The sequence below is a fragment of the Pelobates fuscus genome, chromosome 5, assembly GCF_036172605.1.
Source record: "Pelobates fuscus isolate aPelFus1 chromosome 5, aPelFus1.pri, whole genome shotgun sequence".
NCBI classification, from domain to species: domain Eukaryota; kingdom Metazoa; phylum Chordata; class Amphibia; order Anura; family Pelobatidae; genus Pelobates; species Pelobates fuscus.
In genome coordinates, this window is record NC_086321.1 from 223,673,919 (window position 1) to 223,693,643 (window position 19,725).

At 40.8% G+C, this 19,725-nt stretch overlaps 1 protein-coding gene across 2 annotated transcripts in view; it reads right to left on the reverse strand.

The window, feature by feature from the left end:
- The window catches only part of ENTREP1 (endosomal transmembrane epsin interactor 1), a 105,088-nt gene that overhangs the window by 46,843 nt on the left and 38,520 nt on the right, over positions 1-19,725 (reverse strand). For both annotated transcript variants that reach the window (XM_063455058.1, XM_063455057.1), the window contains one exon: positions 6,384-6,440. In XM_063455058.1, coding sequence (XP_063311128.1) covers positions 6,384-6,440 — 57 coding nt within the window. The remainder of the gene's footprint in view (positions 1-6,383; positions 6,441-19,725) is intronic.

The following is a 19,725-nucleotide window of genomic DNA, read 5'->3' on the forward strand; positions in this document are numbered from 1 at the left end:
AAAAAAAAAAAATCGACCCAGCCATCCCAAAGGAAGGGAGGCTGGGTGGATATAAATAAAATTTAGAATATAACAATAATCTGTGAGTGTTAGGGGGAAATGTGTGTCTGTGTATTTATATTCAACATTATTGATAGAGCTACCAGGACAAAAACCCCTACGTTGGCTATAGCAGTCAATGCATCAAAAGCTTTTGACAGGGTAAGTTGGGAATTCATGAACAAAACCTTACAGAAATTTGGAATAATGGGCTGGATGCATAAGGCGATAATGGCACGTTAGTATAAACCAACAGCCCGTACAGTGGACCCAAATATATGTGCGGACTGGTTTACTCTTTGTAAAGGCACAAGACAGGGCTGTCCGCTCTCAACAATTTACTATACATTAACAATTGAACCATTGGCTATTAACATAAGAAATAACACAGAGATAAAAGGTTTCACTGCCTTATACAAACAACTGAAAATAAGCTTATATGCCGATGACACACCGATAACCCTAATTGAACCTGTCTCATCTCTTGTTTATTTTATGACTGAATTTGAAAAATACAGCTTAGTTTTATTTATATTGATCTTATAGTTAGAAACTATCATTTTAGATCTTGCCATAGACCCTAGGACGAAAAAAACAACAACAAAAAATCACCTTTACAACTTTTCATGGATCAACAAAGATTTAACGTATCTAGGCATTAAGCTTACTAAAAACTTAGACACTACAATGGAAACTGATTTTATTGATCTCTTAAGACAAATTAATCAAGCCCTGAAAACATGGTAAAGTTTAGAAATCTCTTTGTGGAGGAGGATAAATGTCAAACTCACACATTGTGCCTAAATGGTCTTATCTATTTAGAATGCTACCTTGGCTCGATCTAATCCAAAATAGCATAACTATCTTCATATGAAAAGGTAGGAAAAAGACCTAGATTGAGATAAAATCTGCTTGCTCAAGGTATTAAGAAAAGTGATCTCAGATGTCCAATTATTAGAAGAGTGTACTGGACCAACATCATTTTCAATATATACAGACTCCAATTGAGAGAGCCAAGAGAGGAAGGCTGGTACCTGATATAAAGTGAGATTTGCAACTTGGTAGACCTGAGCTCACTGCTTTGGTTTCATAATACACATACAAAAATGGGCCAAGGTGATGAGCTACATGTTGGAGGCATGGGAAAGATTTAGGAGGTTTGGTAGCATTCTAAATAAGATACCAACTATCCTTAATATTAAACACCTAAAAAAGTATATAACTGACATAGATGTAAGTAAATGGATCCAAAGATGGATCATTTGAATTAACCAAATTACCGTATTTACCGGCGTATAACACGCACTTTTTCTCCCTGAAAATAGGGGGGAAATGATGGGTGCGTGTTATACGCCGATATCCCATATTTACTTACCTGTCTTGAAGCGTGGGCTATTGTGTGCACACTTCCTTTCAGTCCCGCCGGAAACCGGAACCTGAAATTGAAGTTCCAGTACCGCGGTGCACGCTGTGAAGCCGGCCCACGCTTCAAGACAGGTAAGTAAATATGGGACAAGAGGGAAAGTGCACTAGGGGACACTATGGGAGGGGGGGGACCCTATGGGAGGGGGCGGAGAATACTATGGAAAGGGGGGGACACTATGGGATGAGGGGGGGGAACACTATGGGAGGGGGTGGAGAATACTATGGGAGGGGGGGAAGAATACTATGGAAAGGGGGGGAACACTATGGGATGAGGGGGGAACACTATGGGAGGGGGTGGAGAATACTATGGGAGGGGGGGACACTATGGGATGAGGGGGGGAACCCTATGGGAGGGGGTGGAGAATACTATGGGAGGGGGGGGGAGAATACTATGGAAAGGGGGGAGAACACTATGGGAGGGGGTGGAGAATACTATGGGAGGGGGTGGAGAATACTATGGGAGGGGGTGGAGAATACTATGGAAAGGGGGGGGAACTCTATGGGATTGGGGGGGGGGATACTATGGGAGGGGGGGACATTTCCTGGAATTTCCTTCTGAAAATGAGGTGCGTGTTATACGCCGATAAATACGGTATGTGTAAAGACAAAATAATCTCCTACCCTCAAATTGATACCCAAAGAATACCTATTCACTTACATGAGAATAAAACCACTTTATTCAACATAACATGGATGTTGGCTCAGAACTGGCTAAGAAAAATCACAGAAATCTTTAATCAAGAGACTTTGTTAATAAAGTAACTTCAAAAGGGCCGTCTACTATTAGAATGTTAAATGCCATGGAAACATTTTTGGTTTGCCTGATATAGGAGAGAGAACTAACCCTTGATATTTCAATGGACGATTATAAACTAAATCTCTCAGTTCACTGTCTTAATATAGTGGAGACACAATTTAAAGTATTAAACAGATGGTACTTTGTCCCTCAATTGGCCAAAATGTCAACAGCCCTTTCATCTGTTGGAGGTGCAATAATAAAGAAGGGATTTCTCCACATATGATGAAGCTGTGAAATAATATCGCCAATCTGAAAAAGGACTTTATTATTTTAAGCGATTATCAAATGTTGAAATTTTGAAATCACCAATTACAACTCTACTCCTTTTAAAACTCCCTCCTTGGCAAAACAAATATATACATTTGGTTTTCTTTTGATTCATTGTATGATAGCAACAAACATGTTAATAGTCAGAAATCTTCAGAATCACCATCTTGGACCCAAATTAGAAAACAACTTAATTTCCAGTTGACAATGGGAAGAATGTTTAGTAGAGCAAATTGGATTAATTCTAAGATGTATAAGATTTTGGAATAGTGGCAGTCTAAAACAGATGAGCTAGGCTTAGGGTTATTGAACTAAGTGATCACAGTGCTTATATCTAACAAGTAGTTTTCTCCCCTATCCCCCTGAAGTTGTGGCTAAGTGTTGGTTTTATGTACTTATACACTTATATCAGTTAATCATATATGATATATTAACATTTTCTTGTGATTGATAAATCGGCACTAATATACAGAAGCGGGGGGAGAGAGGAAGTTGGTGCAACAAGAAAGCTTATGAAAATATAAGCAATAATTCTTTGTATCCAATCAATGATGCCCCATCCTACGTTTCCCTAGTTGTTAACTTGTAAAATATATCAACTAGTATACAATGCTATAAAACACACAAACAACAATGTAAACAGCAAAACAGAATGATTTGGAATGTTAATATAAAACTTTCACTTCTTAAAACACGAAAAGTGTTTCAAACGACGCTGGATGTCCTCACGCTATGCATGAGGACCTCCAGCGTCGCCGGAATTTCACAGGAAAGACTAATGCGCATGCGCAGTTTACCCCGCCGGTTAACGTCGGCAGGGGAGGAGCGTGGGCGGAGCCTGACTTAGCGTTGAGGGACATCTGCGCTGGATTCAGGTAAGTCACTGAAGGGGTTTTACAACATGGGATGGTGGGTGGGAGGGAGGGGGGCACTGCAGGATCCTGTAGTGCCAGAAAAACGGGTTTGTTTTCCTGGCACAGGAGAGTCCCTTTAAGGGTGATTTTAATAATGAAATGTTTAAACCTGCTATTTTGTGAACATGATATTAGGCACGCACATTTTATTCAATATACTTCATAGGCGCACAATTATATTAGCAAATAAAGAAGCTACAGAAATGTTAATTTTAATGCCCCACAAAAAGTTAGTTTTTACAATTATTGTTATTATTTACAGTTGGAGATGCAATAATAAAGAAGGGACGTGTCTCCACAAGAAAGCTGAACTTGATGTTTCTTTTTAGCCTATGTAACTATGTAACTATGTAACTGTGTCTGGTTTGTTGATGCCCCAGACATTTTTGTTCCTACTGTCCATAACCGTATTCAAAACAGCTGATAGCAGTGCATTAAACATGTGCTGTTACTATACTCTTGTAGATGCAGTGCTGGAACAGTATTTCAAGTTCAACATTTTTGAAAAGGCCACTTACGTGCCGCTGTTTTAAAAAGAATATTGTTCTCATCAGGGCTTATCCATCTAATTAAGTACATTAAGTGCATTCTTTAAGGTCATAATAAGTCAAGATTCATATCAAGTACCCAGGTGTTGACAAGGGTGTAACAATGGCAAATATTCAAGTCTAATGAGTGCAATGATTGCATAATATTCACACGATATTCAAGAGAGATCATCACCTTAATATACATTTATATAAAGAGGGGAAGCAGAAGGAGTCAATTTATGGTCAAAGAAATGTAGAACAAAACAATGTAAATTCAAAAGATGGGGAAGAACAATAGTAAACAAGAACTGTGTGATGTAATATAGTACTACGTGCCAGATATTGTATTAGAGACAAGCTACCATAGTACCTAAAGCTCAAGGATTTAAAGTAACTTGGTGTACTCTTATAAAGGCAGTCCTCATATGGTTCTCCAATACGTAATACAGGAAACACAGCGATACATGTTAATAAATTAGTTAAGCTACTATTGTGAAAAATTATAATGGGATTTACAAAGTCTGAAGGTAATTAGAGAAAGGGGGGAAAAAACATCAAAAAAGATACCAAGATCTATAGAAGGTAGAATGAAAAGATATATATATTTTCTTATTATTATTTTTTTAAAGTCAATAACAAAACCAAAAAATTGCTTCTCTGACAATACTTTGCGCCTACATTTTGAGTCACCGAAAAACTAAATTAGAAATCACCAAGCTGAAGATAAATTTTAGGAGACTAACAGGATTGTTCACGTACGTCCAAATATTGTTCACAAACAAGGGGCACTATAGTCACCAGAACAATTACAGCTTATTGTATTTTTTTCTGGTGAGTAGAATCAAATGCTGCAGGCTTGTTGCAGTAAACATTGTTTTTGTCAGAGAAAATGCAGTGTTTATATTACAGCCTAGGGATACCTCCACTTGTCAATCGTCAGATGTCTGCTAGAGGTGCTTCCTGGGGCAATGTTGCACACTGTGCAGCACTGACATTCAATGTGTCCACCCTTGACATGGAGACACTGAACATTCCTCACAGAGATGCATAGATTCAGTGCATCTATGAGGATATGCAGCGCTACGGAATTTGTTGGCGCTATATAAATAATAAAATAATAATAATAAAATAATAATATGCTGATTGGCCAGGGCTGTGTTTGGCTTGTGCTGGCTCTGCCCCGGATCTTCCTCCTTGACTATCTTAGCCAATCCAATGCTTTTCTATGTGAAAGCATTGTGATTGGCTCAGATTGCCACTTCTGATGTCAGCCAAACAGGCAGATCAGTGGCAGAGCCAGCAGCAACCATTGGGCTGTGTGTACATGACTTAAGTGCACACAGTCTCCTAGATGTCTAAATTAGCCATACCTCCTCCTTTCACCAGTGTACTCATTACCTACAGAGGATGAGAAGTGTTCAAGTAATAGGCCAGGTTGACGAGGTAGGGACAAATGATTGAAATTCTGCAGTAGGTTTGAATATGTGGATAATGTGAACTACAAAAATGAAGCAAATGATAGGGTGGGTGATTGGTTGAAATGTATAGTGAGGGCAGGGCCACTGTAAGGATTTTTGGCTACAAAGATGAAGACGCATTTTGCGCCCCCTTAGGCCCCCAACCGTGCCGGAAAACAAAATGCATCTTCACCTCTGTGTTTCATAGCCCCCTTTTTGAATTTCTTACCCCCTTACGGATTCATATCCCCTATCTTGAATGTCTTACCCCTTTTGCCCATTTGTGTCTTACACCCCCCCTTGTGTATTTCTTACTTTCCCACCAGTCCCTTTCTGTCTCTTTCTCCCTCCTTTATATCCGCGCCCCCTTCACACAGTCCGCGGCATGCCAAGGTTGGAAGGCTGGTCTTGGATGGAGCTGCTGGTGCTTGGCCACACTCCCCTCATGCTGGTCAGCCGGACATTTGTGTCCCCGGGCCGATGTGACCTAAGGCTGTCCAGAAGAATGCTGTGCTAGGAACTGCAAAGGTACTGTGCAGAACCATCAGACTCCCAGGCTTCAGGGAGAGGACTCGAGAATGAACAAAATAAATTTAACACCCAGGAGGGGTAAAAATAATCAATTATTTTTTTATGACTGAGTTTGTGTCTGTATGAATATTTGTCTCTGTATATAAATGTGAGTGCATGCATTAGTAATTTCTCTAAGAAAAGAGTTTTAGGGGCATTGCAGAGAGACTAAAAAACACACACAAAAAATATATAACATTTTGGGATTTGGGAGCAGAGAAAAATTAACTATTAATGCATCTGGATTAGGTTCTGGGAGAGTTGTTAGGCTTTCTAGATTAGCAAGTGCAAGAAGAGGATGGGTCCAGTGTTTGGAGACAAGCAAAGTGAATGAGTTACCCATTTTTCCACATGAATAAATATGAACATATAGTATACTTACTAGAAGAACCATTGGCCTCTTCCATGTGGTCAGTCCAATTATACCGGAGAGAATAACCTGTAATTAATAGAAAACTTTTTAAAAGTGTGTGACACATATAGGATTTTTACTATACTCTGCTATTAAAATTAGCAAATATGCTACTAGCTATACTTCGATGTGATGAACTGAGCCTCGTCACGTGTTCTTGGAGGGGCCTGCTTGTCAGGGTCTTGCCTCAGGACTATGGGCCATGCAAAAAGGTTCATAAAAGACCTTGTTCGTGCCTTTTGCTATTCTGTTCGGTAGATTGCATTCCCCTCCTATTCTAACATTGTCCTGTTCGACTACCGAACAACCGCACGAACCAGGGATCACACGGGAGCTTGTTAACACCTATTAACACCTTGGAACGGTTCTCACCGCAATGTTCTAATTGTTCATCTGGGTTCCTATGGACAACCACGAGGTGGTGGCCATCTTGTTCGCATGAACACAGGCAGCGGTGTTTGGGAATGAATCTCATGGAACTAGAATCGGACACAGAAACTACTGAACACCGCTGGACTTCCATCATCACCTCCGTTTGGTTCTATACAATTTAGAAGGGCACTGTTTGGTGAAATCGTTAGTCTGGATGAGGGGAACAAGCTCCAGGGTAAGAACATGGACTATGTTCGGTAGTTTGTTCGTTTTCCAAACTACCGAACCTTACCGACCGCAAGCCCTGATTCTCTGGAACTGTTTTGAGCATGGGACCATACGTGCGGTCGGTCATAAATAAGACTTCCAGGAAATTCCTGAACCCTTGAACTGATCTTGGTGATTTTTGGTTGTGTTAGTCACCCAAATTAGGGCTATCAGGGGATGTAACTTTTGTGTGGATTTTGTGTGTTTTAAGGTATTTTGGGGGGTTTGTAAAAATTTGTGTTTTTTTTGTGCCTGGAGATAGAGTTTAATACAGTGCTTGACTCAATTATCTCCCTGGCATAGGGGAGGGATTGACCTATTTTGTATGGGAGTATCCTGGACCTGCGAGCCAATGTGATTGTGTATTTGTTTCTACTGTGGTTTACTCAGGTCCAGGGGGAGTGCCCCTTGTATGGGGACCTGCATATAAGGCCAGTTGTGGCTGCCATTAAACAAGATTTATTTTACCCTTCATGAATTCTAGGCTCATGTTTGGGGGATTGGAGAGCTGTATTCACACTCTGGGGATTGCTATAATCACTATACTCCCTTGAATCACAACACTTGCTCTTGTAAGAGCAGCCTGCTTTGCTCTCTGGACTAGGAAAATCTACCCACTGAAAGCTGGATTCTGGTCTTGGGCCCAGGGTGGGTGGAGGACAGCGAGACCCCAACCAAGCTGCGGCGGTTTGTGGGGTTTACTGTGGTTATGGTTTTCCCATGCAGTGCTTATGGTGCTCGCAAGTACTAGGAAGCAGCGATTGATGGAGGTACCCCGCCAGGGTGCCAGGTGGTCACAGATGTGTTTAGTGAATAGCACCTTTTAACCAAAAGTTAAGGTGAACAAAACATAAAATAAAATATTGTGATTAATAAAAGTAAAGCTTCACTATATAATTCAGCCTCTCAAGGCCACCTCCCAATCAGGTACCCTTAACACTCCAAAATATACATACACACAAAAAAAATGGGATCTACAAGAAAAAAGAAATCAATGCATATGCAATATGTGCAATATTGCATAGAACAATTTCTACGCTTTAAACGGTTGCACTCACAAGACAGTAGAATACAAGTCGATGTATGGGTGCACATTTCTAAATTGCATTCTTTATTGACAGATTCCAATTCGATTTGGCTCAGACACACGGTCTTATTCACTAAACCATGCATTTTCAAAAAAAGAAATCAGTACATTTAAATTCGGTCTAATTAGCTGATGTAGACTATTTTTTTTAAATTAGTGAATAACCCTCATATTTTAAATAAATACAGAGCCAGCCACAAACGTAAGCAGACATATATTCTTAAAGGTCGTGAAGCATGGTGGTTATCTGAGAGATAGAAATATATATATAATACTAATCACCACAATCACGTGTGAATAGTGTGAAATAAGTATGTAATATACTTATCAGATAAATCAGGTGAGCAGCCTCCCAAGGATCACTTCCCAGGTAGTGAACTTTTAAACAAAGATACAAGCAAAACATAAATGGCATACGGCTGCAAAATAAAATAAAAATAAAAAATAAAAATACAACAGTGCAATACAATTTTAACAGGTTATATACGCTGTATAAAAGGTGCACTCACAAGATATAGACATATAATGTGCTCAAGGGTGCCTCCCCGATGTAATTGGGGGGCTGAAAATCTCCCTCCGCTGTCCGCAGAATTGCAGGAAATCAGGACTCCGCATGGTAGTATAAAATGGCGGCTTTTATTATAAATCAAATAAAATGATAAAACAGCAGTAGCTGTGGTCCTACGCATTTCGTCCCACACTTGGAACTTCCTCAGAGACCATAACATCAAAGCAGTTACAAAGACTAGTACAGAAATAGCAGCCTAACAATTCCCTCCCCAGAGTCCCTTTAAATAGGGCTAATCCCTGAGTTCATTGGTGGTTGAGAGGGCGTTGTTTCAAATCCGTGGTCCTACTGGTTCCCTTCTTGCACTTGATCACCAGTAGATCTTCAAACAAATCATCTCCCATATATTGGCTGGTATAAAAAAAAAACAACAGCAAAAAACCACTGAACCGGAAGTGCGTTCCATTGGACACTTCCGCGTTCCACTTGTTGAGTGATGGGAGCCACAGGGATCAAAACGGCTATATATATGCCACAGAGTTCACTGGAATGATGTGCAGCCTCTAGTGGTCGCCAAAGATAATAAAAGATATTGACATTGAAGTTAACAAAACAGAAGATATTCTAAATGACAAAAAAACATATCACACTTAAAAAAAGATCCAACAGTACAATTTAATTTGCAGTTGAAAGCTATATTGGAAAAATGCTAGAGCCAATAATATCATTTCACAACCTAATTTTGACTTTTTATTATAAAAGAATCTGATTTTCCCTATTTCTTATTTTCTTCCAAAGACCCATAAATGTCTTCTCAATCATCCAGGCCGCCCTATCATTAGTAGGGTTTACTCGTTAACAGCTAATTTATCGGCCTTTGTGGATGCAGATCTTCAAAAATATTCACCAAATGTTCTCTAAACACCGAGTATCAAGAGACTAATTCTAGGATATTGACCAACTGGTACAATACACCTCAAAAATACACAACATTTTCCCCAAGTATTAGAGATGCCATGTTGCATATCTTCTGGTAATATATGGCCCCATTTTGGAGTCACATTTATGACTCTTCAGTTTTTAAGAAATGTCTACAAGGTGAAACTCTATTCCCTCATCTGCCACTGAAATCAATGTTTTACTTTGCAAAGTTACAGCTGTACCTAGGACAGTTCATTGAGATCAAGTGGCCTGGGTAACATACTGGTTCTCTAAGCAGATCACAAAGGCATATAGCTCCTCCACAGGCAGGACAAATAGGTCATGTATATTCTAACACTTCACTTTAATTCTTTTTACTTTGTTTTTGAACCAACAAGGGCTTTAGTGCAGTAGGAACACATGGTAATTCAGGGCACTTACTATATTCTGCAGAGGGAATACAGTTCCCATACTTTCCCATGCAGGGAGGAAGACTGTTTACAGAGTACAGGTAGATAAATGCAGAGTACTGGGTGGTGACCAGCACCCAGATGTCAAATGTAAATGGTGTGCTGTAGTGCTTATGGTGCTTTGAGTGTTCCATTAAATTGGAAATTATCTTGGTAGCAGAACTTGGTAGTTTAGAGAATAAGAATGTCAAGTTCCATTTCAACAAGCCATCTGAATCTGCAAGGAATATATTTAATATATTTTATCTTCTGTATATATATTAGACTGACTATGTGCAGCATATCACTGGCTCTGCAACAATCCTTTAGTGGCTGAAAGAAGGAGCATATTGATTGCACTAATTGCATAATAGGCAGCAGAGTATGCAACTCGGTAATACTGGACTTCCTTTGATGGTTTTCTAAATTTAAATCAGCTGGGTCAACTTTGCATTGTCACATCATAAAATGCACATTGGTTTTTGCCTCATTCATAAAATTTAATTTCAAGCTTGGTGATCGCCTAGATTCCATGCTTAACTTATAGTGTGAATTGGTCCCCTATCATTATTATCAGGACACAGTGACATCATTGCAGATATAATCAAAAATCATTACAGCTATAAGATTCCCCTTTTAGTGACTGGTGTCAAACTAAGAATATTTTCTATTCCACCTTTGCTGCAGGTGTGCACCATGTACATCCCTCCTATCTGAATGTCAGAGCCTGGACCACGGCTGAATGCGCACGCTGTTCTCTGCTTAACTGCAGCGATCAGCATCATTCACATTTCTGAACAGGGCTGAGATGAAATGGATGGCAGACACTGAACACTGAATGACATCATCTGGTCTGACAAGTGGAACTACGCAAACAGCTGAGTGGTACTGTGTGCTAAACTACATATCCTTACAAACCACTGCAAGACTATAAAATAAGAAAAGATCCCCATATATCAGAGTGAGAGGCTCCTGAGAGGTGGAGCGTTTTCCTAGACTAGAAGGTGTCTAACAACTCTTAACATTTGCATGTACAACTGAATAAAAAATAAATAAAAAATAAAAAAACAGATTTTACATTTTACTTTATTCTGTAGTGTACTACAAACAGGGCGGGTGGGAAAGCACAGAGCACCCCCTTCCACCAGAGCAGGGACCTGCCAACCGGTATGTTGCTTGTATAGGGTACCATGCCCCACATGCCTGCTATCTTGCTGTGTTGTCGGTTCCTGCAATGCAGACAGGGAGGAAGCTTCTGAGGTATCACGGTACTGAAACTGAAACACAATTTTTTCCTTTTGCTTTACAGTTTTGGGAGGGCAGTTCCAAAATATGTTTCTGCCCCAAGTGTCAGTTAAACAAAGTCCATCTTGACAAAACCCATAGGAAAACATTGATTCAATGCTTCCCTTTGGGGGAAGGCCTGATATGTGTGTGGCACTCGCTGTACATGAGCATAAGGTTTCTGAGTCACTGACAACGGCTTTCAATTTTTATGGAACAATCATGCTCTAAAACAGGGCTTGAAAAACGTGCATGGAAGACAGAGGTAGAATGGGATCAGACACATGGAGAACTAGTTTTCTAGGTAGGACACAACTAACTACCAAGAGGATAGGAGCTGAGCATTCGATCTATAACATATCAGGGCGACTGGCTGCAGATACAACCCACATCTGACCAGAGAGATACACAAACAAACCAAAACAATTAAGCTAACATTTACCTCATAATTTACCTCTGGGGCTCATTTCTATAGGAGATTCCGGGTTGAAGCTAGGATTTGGGGAATCGCTTTCTAAACAGTGACGCATCAGGAATTGGACACTGAATCGCAATATTGACCCCACAATAATAGAATTAGATGAGTGAATAAGACCTTAAACTGAGCTTAATAGCCTATGTGTCAAATGTCACCTAATGTTGAGGCTCCTGCTTTTATGCTCTATGTGTCATATATGTCTTAGTATTGATGTTACTACCTTGTTTTTTCCGTCAACCCTGTAAGCTTAAATATACAGCAGTTCTTTATAGTATAATAAGACAGTAATTCATTGTTTCGGCTCAGCCGGTCATTATCGAGTTTGCTTATGTTTCAAAAGTGCGCACTCATGCACCAATGTTAAAACTGTATACATCTTACTGACCGCTGTTATGGCGCTCGACGAATATCACGTAATCAAAGACCACAAATGCCCGAATATTTGTACTATTATTCAGCATGTCTACATGCACATGTACGCTGTTGTGGTGTTCGTCTATGTTTTTGTACTCACCTGAATGGCAAAATAAAGAATTTACAAAGAAAAAGGTGCATGGAATCTAAGAGCCAGCTAAAAACGTTAAGAGCCAGGTTTTAACTAACTAAAGCTTAATTTTCAGCAACAAAAATATAATTCTTAAAGGGACACTAAAGTCATCAGAACCACTAGCGCTTAATGTAGTTCTGGTGTCTATAGCCTGTCGTTGCAGGCTTTTTCTTATGTAAACACTGCCTTTTCAGAGAAAAACACCTCTAGTGACAGTCACTCAGACGGCCACAAAAAAAAATAGTCCAGTGCTATATTCTGTCTCCCAGCATCACTAGAAGGCACACAGAGCAAGAAGAGCACAGAGGACAACGCCCCCTCACCTCCTCCATTTCATGGGGCCGGCTGGCTGAGTGGCTGCCAATGCTCTCCGACTGTCGTCCAGCCCCCTTCGGCCTCCATCTGACAGGGTCTGCAACGGGCTCTGAAATCCCAGGCACAAAAATTCTTAGTTTCCATGGTGACCTGGCATCTGTGCTTTGTCAAGCCCTGCTTTAAGAGAACACTACAAGCACCTATAACCTAAATACTTCTTACCTGGGCTCCATATCGCTCCCTTTCTGGTGTCGAGAGCCAAAAGCACAATAGCTTTTACATATGACAATTAACACAATAGCTTTCATCCAGCTCAACATTTTACATAATAACTCAACTTTCGTTTTACCGAACAGATCTGAGCATTTTTTGGATATGTTGTGTACTCAGATCGGGGCCTTCGCCTGGTCGCTTGGGCCTTCAGCTTGGCCTTCAGCTTGCTGGGGAGCTCCAGCAAGTTGCGACCATCCGCCATGCTGGTCAGGCCCACCCCCTGTGATTTTGTATTATAAACCCCATGCTAGGGGCACTGCATAAGAAGCAGAGTGTGGCCTAATAAAGTTGAGATTGCTGCTTTTACCCAATACGACTGGTTGCGTTCATCATATTGGGAAACTCTACACAAAGGGAATACTTTCACTATATTCAGCACATCTGGATTTAGGACTAGTGGAGAATTGAAGGAATAACAGCAATAGATTCCCGAACCCATGACATTTCTGCTAGGAAGTTCCTTTATATCTTATGAGCCAAACATTGTTTGATTATCGTAGCACCGGTACTACTACGGCACAATGTAGTGCCAGGGCAAACATTGCAAATTAGGGGAAATACACTGATTAGCCACAACATAAAAACCACCTGCCAAATATGGTGTAGGTCCCCTTGTGCTGCCAAAACAACTCTGATTCGTCAAGACCTCTGAATGTGTCCTATGGTAACTGGCACCAAGCCATCAGCAGGAGATCCTTTAAGTCCTGCATATTACGAGGTGAGGCCTCCATGAATCAGATTTGTTGTTCCTGCACATCCCACAGATGCTCAATCGGATTGACATCTGAGGAATTTGGAGGCATCACCTTGAACTCTTTGTCATGTTCCTCAAACCATTCCTGATTTTTTTTTGCAGTGGGGCAGGGTGCATTATCTTGCTGAAAGAGGCCATTGCCATCAGGTAACACATTGCCATTAAGGGCTGTACGTGGTCTGCAACAATCTCTAGATAGGTTATACATGTGAAAGTAACATCCACATAAATACCAGGACCCAAGGTTTCCCAACAGAACATTGTCTAGAACAGTGGTTCCCAAACATTTTAGGTTTATGGTGCCCTTAATATTTCAATATTTTTCCAAGGCGCCCCAAGTAAAACAATTTTCTAGGTTCTATATATGTACAGCGCTACAGCATATACTGGGCCTCTGTTCGTCAGAATTGCTTGCTGTTCAGGCGAAGATCCGGAACCTAATCTTTGGAGGGGCACTGGTAGATTATTTAAAGAAACAATCCAGGCACAATAACCACTACTGCACTTTGTATTGGTTATGGTGCCAGTAGTGCGGTAGTGCCCTCCCAGGCAGGGTAAATAGCCAAATAGTTTAATAACAGTTTGACAACTTACCTGGTATCTGTCAGTATAGGGGCTATAGTAGTATAGTAGGGCATAGGGGCAGTAGTGTGTGTGTGTGTGTGTGTGTGTGTGAGGGTTGCAGTGTGCGTGCACGATGGTTGCAGTGTGCGTGCACGATGGTTGCAGTGTGCGTGCACGATGGTTGCAGTGTGCGTGCACGATGGTTGCATTGTGCGTGCACGATGGTTGCAGTGTGCGTGTACGGGGGTTCATTGTGTTTGTGAAGGATGTTTTGTGTTTGTGTGTGTGTATATGGGGCAGTTTGTGCATGAGGGGTACAGCATGTTTTTATGGGGAGGGCAGTGTGTGTGTATGGGGGGCTATTGTTTGTAACTAAAAGCAATTATTTCCATATCCCCCCTCCCTGCTTACCTTTGCCTGGGAGGGGGGACAGTACTAATCCCTGGTGGTTCGTGGGGAAGCCCTGATAGTCCAGGTGAGTTTATTCTCATGAGATTTGGAGCGTTGCCATGGTAACCGCAGCAACGCTCCAAGATGGCAAGAGGAGAACCCGGCGGAGCTACAGGTTTGAGCTCTCCCAGGTCCTCTCTCCCTCCCCTGCCAGCATTAGAGAGCTAGCGGGCCAGAGAGGGTGATCTTTGATCTCCCCTCCAGTCCTGCACAGCCGGCGGTTGAGAGGGAGGCACGGTTCCCAATGCTATGATCATAGCACCAGGGAAATATTTTGTGGTTTGGGAAAAACTGGTCTAGAGAATAATACCTCTGTCTTCCTGCCTTCTTCCCATAGTGCATCATGCTTCCATCTCTTACTCAGGTAAACAATGCACATGCACTCAGCCATAAGACTGATCTAAAAGAAAATGTGATTCAACAGACCGGGCAACCTTCTTCCATTGCACCATGGTCTAGTTTTAATGCTTACGACATTAAGTTTTTCAGCAATTTAAAGCTACAGTAGCTCTGAGGGAATGAACCAGATTGGCTACCTTTAGCTCCCCACATAAATCAATGGACCTTAGGCGCCAGTAATTATTTTATTTTATTTCTTTGAAAAACTTTTGGTATGTACTAACCACTAGGAACTCTCCTCAAGACTTGTTGTACTGAAGATGCTCCGACCCAGTTGTCTAACCATCACTCTTTAGCCCTTGTCAGTTGTCATTTTTCACTTTAGCTGGAAAACGTTTCCAGAGGATAGTTAAGAATTTTTTTTGTCTATTAGAATACAAAATGGAAAAAAAATAAGCAATAGAGGATGTACCTTTTATATGTAATTTTAGTATGAAAATTGGAAAAAGTTTTTTTTTGTAAATCTTTCTTTTATTAAGGCAAATAAGTTGGGATACAGAAGTAAAAGAAGGGAAATGTGCAAGTATAAATACACCTTAAGGAGATCACAACAAAGAATAACATTTCCCAAAGAAACGATGCCTCCGTTTTTTGTTTTAAAAGTAATGAAACTTAAACATGCTGAACACAGTAGTTGATAACATCGGTATTTTCTCACATAAGTATCTGCTTCATTTTATGTTTTAAAGAACTTTGCCCTCTCAGTTTAGCCGGGCGCATATGGCCATTATATACAATTAGCTTGACAGCCGATAGGCAACTTCTAATGCCAGGTCAGTGTTATTACAACATGACTGCTAACAGTCTAGTGGAGCTGAGCTCATATGTATACCAAGAAATAGGCTTTGACTGTCTGACGTGTCTCGACCTTAACAAGTATGGTTACAAGAGATAGAGTACATGCTTGTGAGATTATTTGGATGAGTGAGCCTATAACATGCATTTTTAACGATAGACGTACCTCCGTAGGTATTGTGTAAACAGGCATTATCTCGATTTACTTAGGCAACAAACAGAAAGTAACCAACTGTGGTTTAGACAGTGATTGGAGGGACCGCCATATAGCAGGGTACAGTGCAAGTTTAAGTGTCAAGTTGGGTGTCGTGATGCTAGATGGAGTATCTGTAAGTAGATATGTTGTGTAATGCTGGTGCATGGTTGGGAGCTTATCATAGGAGCATACATTATGTGTGGGGCTATATACTTATTTAAACGAGGACTGCATCGGTTTGGGGTTTCAGAGCCTATGTGTCAGCCTCTTTGTGCCTCTGGATAGCATCCGTTCTTGGGTGGTGAATGGACAGCTCGCGTGTCAGCAGGTTATCCTATTCCTCCGGGGGGGGGGGAGACACGTGCATTTCGCTGGGCTGTGCATCCGCCATGTTATAGTGGCTATCCGACTGCAGGCATTGTAGTTGGCTAAGGTTCGTGCCAGTCCTCAGAGACCACGGAGGTGTGTGGATCCGAGCTAGTTGGACCGGGATAACCCCCGCCGGTCCTGTGGGGGGGGGAGGGGGAGCCGGGTACCGTGGGTGTTGCTTGTCTTGATGGGCTGGGAGAGCGGCCGTCTCTCCCATGCCCTGCATGCTGTAGTCCCCAAGCCTCGGCTCGGTCATTCTGACGGGTACTTGGGCTTGAAGGGTATCCCCCGATTCACGAGCCTCAATAGAGTAAGATGAGGTGGGTTGCGGTTCGATCCAAGGCTTTTTGCCCCTGTTTGCAGTCGATTATCGGGCCCACGCCCGGGAGCTAACAGAGAGTGTGTCTGATCAGCTCCACAGCCAGGCTCCGTCCCCCGGAAAAAGTTTTTTTTTTTTTTAACAAATATTGGCCCATTTTATTAGAAGAATATTAAAATATTTTCTACCTATTAAACCTACTTTTATCTGCAGAGGAGTCGATAATTTAAAAAGTACATTAACAAAAAGTGATAATAAAACCGATAAAAAAAGAACCTATTAAACTTAAATTTCAGAAAGGCTTCTATAGTTGCAGACAATGTCTGGCTTGTAGAAGAACAGACAACCATAAGAGAATAATTAGGGAGTTTAAAACAAAGAAATGGTTAAATACATTATATTAAAGAATTCATGACATGTTACTTTATCTTTTAAAATGTCCATGTATTCTAAATTATGTGGGAAAGACCACAAGGCCACTCTACATACGCGCAATATAATTAAAAGATTTGAGAATCATAGCGGGTCTTCCTACTTGAAATGTTTTCATTATCAGGATCCAAAAGGGATGGTGTTCAGAATATATAAAATTTCCCATAAGTGGAGAGGGAGGGATATCAGAGATTAAGTAAAGAGGAAATGGAATGGATCTATAAATGGAATATCATTATCCCACATGGTCTTAATCATGAATTTGAGATCCCCCATTTTTCAATAAATTGTATTAATCTGAATAAGAAAATCCTCTCCTTATAGAATATATATGAAGATATTTTCAATATATGGATTTTTATATATATATATATTTTTTTTTTTTGTAGTCGGGGCAATATAGCCGTATACAGCATATAATAACCATAACATCAATGAGTTGGAACCAGTCGGTTGTGGTGTGCCGGAACTGACAAAGCAGTAGGCCTGTAATAAAAGTGGGCCTTCCTTAGAGTGTGTTTATGAATAGAGGGAGTGGTGGGTGGGGTGACTCGCCAGACCAGCAACGGTAAGGTGGGAGTGGATTCGGAGCCCTTTTAAAGGGAATTCAAGCCCCTCCCACAACTACAGGCCAAGCCTTCAAATTTGTAGTCGGGGCAATATAGCCGTATACAGAAATCTAGCATATAATAACCATAACATCAATGAGTTGGAACCAGTCGGTTGTGGTGTGGTATAAAGAATTCCCCATAAAATACAATATATATATATATATATACACACACACACACACACTCACTATCTCACAAAAGTGAGTACACCCCTCACATTTTTGTAAATATTTTTCTTTATATCTTTTCATGTGACTGAAGAAATTACACTCTGCTACAATGTAAAGTAGCAAGCCTGTATAACAGCCATTAATGTCTAAACCGTGGGAAACAAAAGTGAGTACACCCCTAAGCGGAAGTGTCCAAATTGGGTCCAGAGTGTCAATATTTTGTGTGGCCACCATTATTTTCCAGCACTGCCCTAACCTTCATGGGCATGGAATTCACATGAGTTTCATAGGTTGCCACTGGAGTCCTCTTCCACTCCTCCAGGACGACATCACGGAGGTGGGATACCTTGCGCTCCTCCACCATCCGTTTGAGGATGCCCCACAGATGCTCAATAGGGTTTAGGTCTGGAGATATGCTTGGTCAGTCCATCACCTTTACCTTCAGCTTCTTTAGCAAGGCAGTGGTCGTCTTGGAGGTGTGTTTGGAGTCATGATGTTGGAATACTGCCCTGCATGTTGGAATACCATCAATGTTACTATGGTATATGACCATCAACATTTTCATTGTAGCACAATGTTTTATAGTAGGATCTTCTTGTATAAATGTGCATTACATTCGACAGCAAAAACATTTTTTAGCTTCCAGGTTTCAAAAATTGAGGTGTTCGTTAGATTCAATGGCGCACTAGTTTTGAGTAAATATGGTATATTGTAGCCACGATCACATGATCCTCCTGATGAGTATAATTATGCATAAGGTAGTGTTCGTGATTGTGGTCATGTGACCACGGCAGAGCCTTGGTATTTAATAAGACCAACAGCACAAAGTACAATGGGAAGTGTAGTGCAATGTTTGTAGTATGGTCAAGAGTTAAAAAAAAAGAGTACTTGGGAAGGGGACCTTTGCAGGCAAAATGTGTTAGTGTGTTTATTTTAATTGCTTTTAGCCATCATCATAGAACCTCGCACTTTGCTGCACGATATCGGCTATATTCTTGGTGGGAATACAAACTATCAACATACTGTGAATGGAGCAACTCCATTCTGCTCCCAATTTGTAAGTAGGAGTTCTTTTTATTTTATTTATGAATGCATGCATTGTGCACTATATAAGTGGAAATTCTGAACAGCAAGGCTTTTTTTGGAAACCCTAATGACCTGTAGAAAAAGAATATCCATTTAGTGGTACCAAGATTTTCAGTTGAATTGTGTGCCTCTCATGGTGTCCCAGACCGCATACCATTTTCTGAATAAATGTTGAAATATTGAAGAGCTTGGGCTTAGCAGCTGAAAACAACAACAAAACACTTCAGAGAGTACGTTTCTAAGGCTATTAAAATAGCTTCAGATCCAAAGTAGGTAAGCAGGGTCACTTTTCCTCTTATAGAAGAGAGTTTAAAACAGCAGGCCTCAGACAAACTTCATTACATAGGACCTCAAAATACCAGTAAGGAGTTTCAACAAACGGTCCCTCTGGAGGATTGTGGTATATTTAGAGAGTCTCAGCTTTGTAGAAAAGTCCAGTCTCTTTACTCTTCCTTGAAGTTTTGCAGAAACTCAAAAGTCTTCTCCTAGGATTCTGAGAGCTGCCTAAACAGTGCAGAACAGGAGTAATTAAGTTCACAAAGTAGTTGTAAGCATTGAGGCTGCAGGGAAGATTTTGTTTTTCCATCATGGCACAAAGACTACAATTTCTTGACAAATGTGCTTTTAAGAAGCAGTTTGCAAGGTGATGGTAGTGGAGCTGTGTAA